The sequence below is a fragment of the Limulus polyphemus genome, unplaced genomic scaffold, assembly GCF_000517525.1.
Source record: "Limulus polyphemus unplaced genomic scaffold, Limulus_polyphemus-2.1.2 Scaffold2166, whole genome shotgun sequence".
NCBI classification, from domain to species: Eukaryota; Metazoa; Arthropoda; class Merostomata; order Xiphosura; family Limulidae; genus Limulus; species Limulus polyphemus.
The window spans coordinates 163,411-167,190 of NW_013667776.1; the positions used below are offsets into that span (position 1 = coordinate 163,411).

General features: G+C 33.5%; 1 protein-coding gene across 1 annotated transcript in view; it reads right to left on the minus strand.

Moving 5' to 3' along the window:
- The window catches only part of LOC111087451, a 6,693-nt gene extending 4,547 nt beyond the window's left edge, over window positions 1-2,146 (minus strand). Inside the window, exon 1 of the mRNA XM_022394102.1 lies at window positions 1,885-2,146. Coding sequence (XP_022249810.1) covers window positions 1,885-2,146 — 262 coding nt within the window. The remainder of the gene's footprint in view (window positions 1-1,884) is intronic.
- Between the last annotated feature and the right edge of the window lie 1,634 nt (window positions 2,147-3,780).

Here is a 3,780-nt window from a genome sequence, read left to right on the forward strand (position 1 = left end):
TGGATTAATGTAAGTGGCTATTGTTCGGGACGAACAACACTAAGGAAGGGGCAGTGTTACGACAGCAGAAGTCACGTGACGCAGGTAACACGTGATGAGTATGTAGAAGGATCATGAAGGCTCGAGTGTTTGCCAGATGCCCTCTATTTTTGTATACATAAGCCCAGCAAAGAAAGCAGAGAGAGAAGTGACGGCATAGATAATTGCAGATGGGGAGATATAGAGACAGATAATCGAGTCAAGTCTTAAGTAAAGTGCATGAATCGTTGTGATTTATAGCGTGTGTTTAAGTTAAAAGGACCGTGGAAATTCTGTGTATTGCAAAGTTGTATTGAGAAAGAATAAACTAGTTTTATTTAAGAAAGGACTCGTATCGCTGAAGTTTCTCGGGAAGAATTTCTACGGGAAATTAACAAACGAACAGAGATGTAACAATACGTTATACCCGTCAACCAAAGTACGTCTGCTATACCCAGTGCTGAAGAGGTTTTTCTATAAACACCAGGCCTCATCAGGCCGGCTGAGCTACAACAGATATACTAGTGGTCTATATATATATATATCGTTAATTTTCATGAATAGCTGTTACATTGCACTTATTTTTATACATTTTCAGTTAGGATTAATAAAGTTTTTGAAATTGTCGTTGATGAAGTAAAGCAAAAGGTGTGCATGTGTAAAATACATTATTATGTTTACGTTCTTTTCAGTTGTATAGATAAAACACTACAAACATAGAATTGACAGAGTACTTCTTCGTTTTGGATAATGCCAAGCTAAATTATTTACGAACTTTTTATCTTGTGAACAGAAATACTACCTCAGAAAATTGAGGTCACACTTGTGTTTGTATTGACTCATGTAGTATGTAAGTCATGCTGTAAAACCTAAGAAAACTTACAACTTAGTTCTTAAATGTGTTGATAAAATTGTCAAGCCACTGAGGAGGCGCAAACGAAAAGTACATGAAAATGTTCTCAATCTTCATTTTGAGAAGAAAAATCACTCATGACAACTAGTGATGAGTGATATTTATATCGCTATCTTTTAGAAAACATGTCGATATATCGAAAATTGAGTGGGGGTGACGTCGTCGAACGCCGAACGAAGTGTGTACTGTTAAGTTATATTTCAAGTGTGTAAACAAGTTTGTTGTATTGTTAGTGTTTAAGCCTCGAGCCACATAACGTGCATTTAGCATAGAGGGGATCTTCTTCATCTTTTTTTAGAGAACTCCCAAGCAGCACTGCGAGACAATTATTTTTCTTCTTTTTTTCCCGCCTTTCAATGAAAAATCACAAAAGCAGGGAGGAAAAGTGTCTATTGAAAAGTGTCTATGAAAAGCTATGAATGAGTGAAAACATTTTGAAACTTTTTTTATTCATTCTGTAGGGACGATAATCAATCATATGGTTAAACTTGGATAAATATGGACAATTATGGACAAAAAACGGATAAGAAACGGTTGAACTTTGTAAAGGATTATATATTTTGTCATCTTTTAATTTTTTTAATCTAATTTTCTCAGTAAGAGCTTTTCCCAAGATTTTGGCAAATATCGATATATTTCGATATTTGAAAATATATCGATATGCTCAACACTAATGGCATCATAATCATGATAATAAACTAATACATATGGCGTTTACTTATATTTCCAGTCAATTACTTTGTTGTGAAATCGAATTTTTGAAATCAGACTAAATTTAAATTATAAAAGCCAAAATATGAAACGTCATTATTCGATATCTAATCATTCTTTGCGTATAAAACAAAGTACTGATGTATTTTAAATCAATGAACTTTGTTATAAGTATATAAAAAGCATGTTTAGTTGTCTGCTGTTTTAAGTCTTAACCCTCTTTTAGATTACGTGAATCTCACCTTGTTTTTCAGAAAATTGTATTCTTATTGATATCTCACAGTCACAGCAGGGATGATCGACCTTACGACACGAATCTAATTCATAAAACCGCGTGATAGAGGCGTAGCAACACCAGAGCCCTCTCTTCTTCTTCCGACTACTTAGCGTGAGCGAGTCACGTGAGTTGTTACATTCTAGACATATTATACATGGTAGAGGGCTATTCAGTATCGACTGCGCATCTCGGATGATCAAAAGAAGGACCGTAGTTGTAAATATCATTATTGCGTTGCTCCGACAACAGCTGCCCTTTTTCACTCACTCATTTCTACATGATTTGTATTATAGTTTGTTAAGGCACATCATGAGCACCACGTGCAGCACGTGATATTCGAAAAATAATTTTCGAGAATAGTATATTAGCGCCTAGCACGAAAAGAAAGCATTTCTTATTTCGCATTTAATAAGTATATAAGTTTTATAGACAAAATTATAACCACATATGTAATGTCAATGTTTTAAGTGAAAATTAAATAGTAATGTCAAGTCGCATTAGGTTTATTCACTATTTAAAATATGACGTAGCTCAGGACTAGAAATCAAAGAAGGAATAAGTTGATTAATATATATATAACAATATTAAAACTTATTGTATATATATATATTACGTAGCAGGGAAACACGTACGGAGCATATTGATAAAGTTATGATGTTCGTAACGAAAGATCCGTTTTAACACAGAGTGGGCGAAGAAACAGCTGAGAACTCTGAGTTCAAATATATATTGTAGAGAATAAGGTGGTGCGCAGATTTAAATTTGATCACTTTGGGAGACACATATAATCGATATCAATACCCGCACATACATCATATGCATAGAAATAAACAGTAGTACACTCACCAAAATAACCAGTCCGTATACGTAAAATTATTTTTGGGGGGGATAGGGGGCACAGCTTGCCCCCTTTTGTGACCTTAGTAAATGCTAAAGACTGTAACAAATTTGGCACCTTGGTCTCAATAACAGCGAGGTAGCCGGACAGCAGGAAAGTCCAGAAGAAGAGGATCGGCCGTTATAGACTGTAGGTCATTACCACATAATAATTATGTAGTAATATCAAGAAGTTGGCTATCCACGAAATGAAATATGCATTAAAATTTATTGGACATCATCGTTAAACCTAGGGTCGTAAGACGTTATTTAAATCCGACAACTCTGATGTTTAAATGTTCAGGTTTTGTTTGCCAGGTTAACTCTAGCAGTTTGCATATTATATCTTTATCAGTTAATGAACAAGTACAAATTTATAAATTGTGCAGGCTTGTTTTGATACTTACCATGACCACGCATATTCTTCTTTAACAAATTTTTATTTAAATATTACTTTTCAAGATAATTTTTCTATATTTACATCATTTTATAAAAGCTTTTAGTGCTGACCAAATTATTTCACTTACCTACCAATAGATGACAGCAGCAAACACGATTGAGATGACGTCCAGCCTGCGGCTCATATCACAAGTAAATATTTTTATTTTCTTCAATTTTAAGTTTTTCAAATGTCCTTAATTAATAGTAGTGATAAATCCAAGTATCTTCAGTTTTTCTTAATTTCATATTCAGAGCAGATGACCATAAATACATTCATGGTATATTCATGTGCGTACACCTATAATTCGTATTGTTTCTTATTTATTTTCGTTTTATATACATATATATTCCTTACATATTAGAAATTTGTGGAACACGCTATATATTTGTATTATTCTAATAGTTATACCTACGCACTAATAGTACTTTTTTCTCTTGAATATGTCACTGTTGAGATAATTGTAAACCTCACCATTCCATAATTATCTGTACTAAGGTATAATCAGATACTTTTATACATTTTCGTACAGGTGTTCTGCATGTA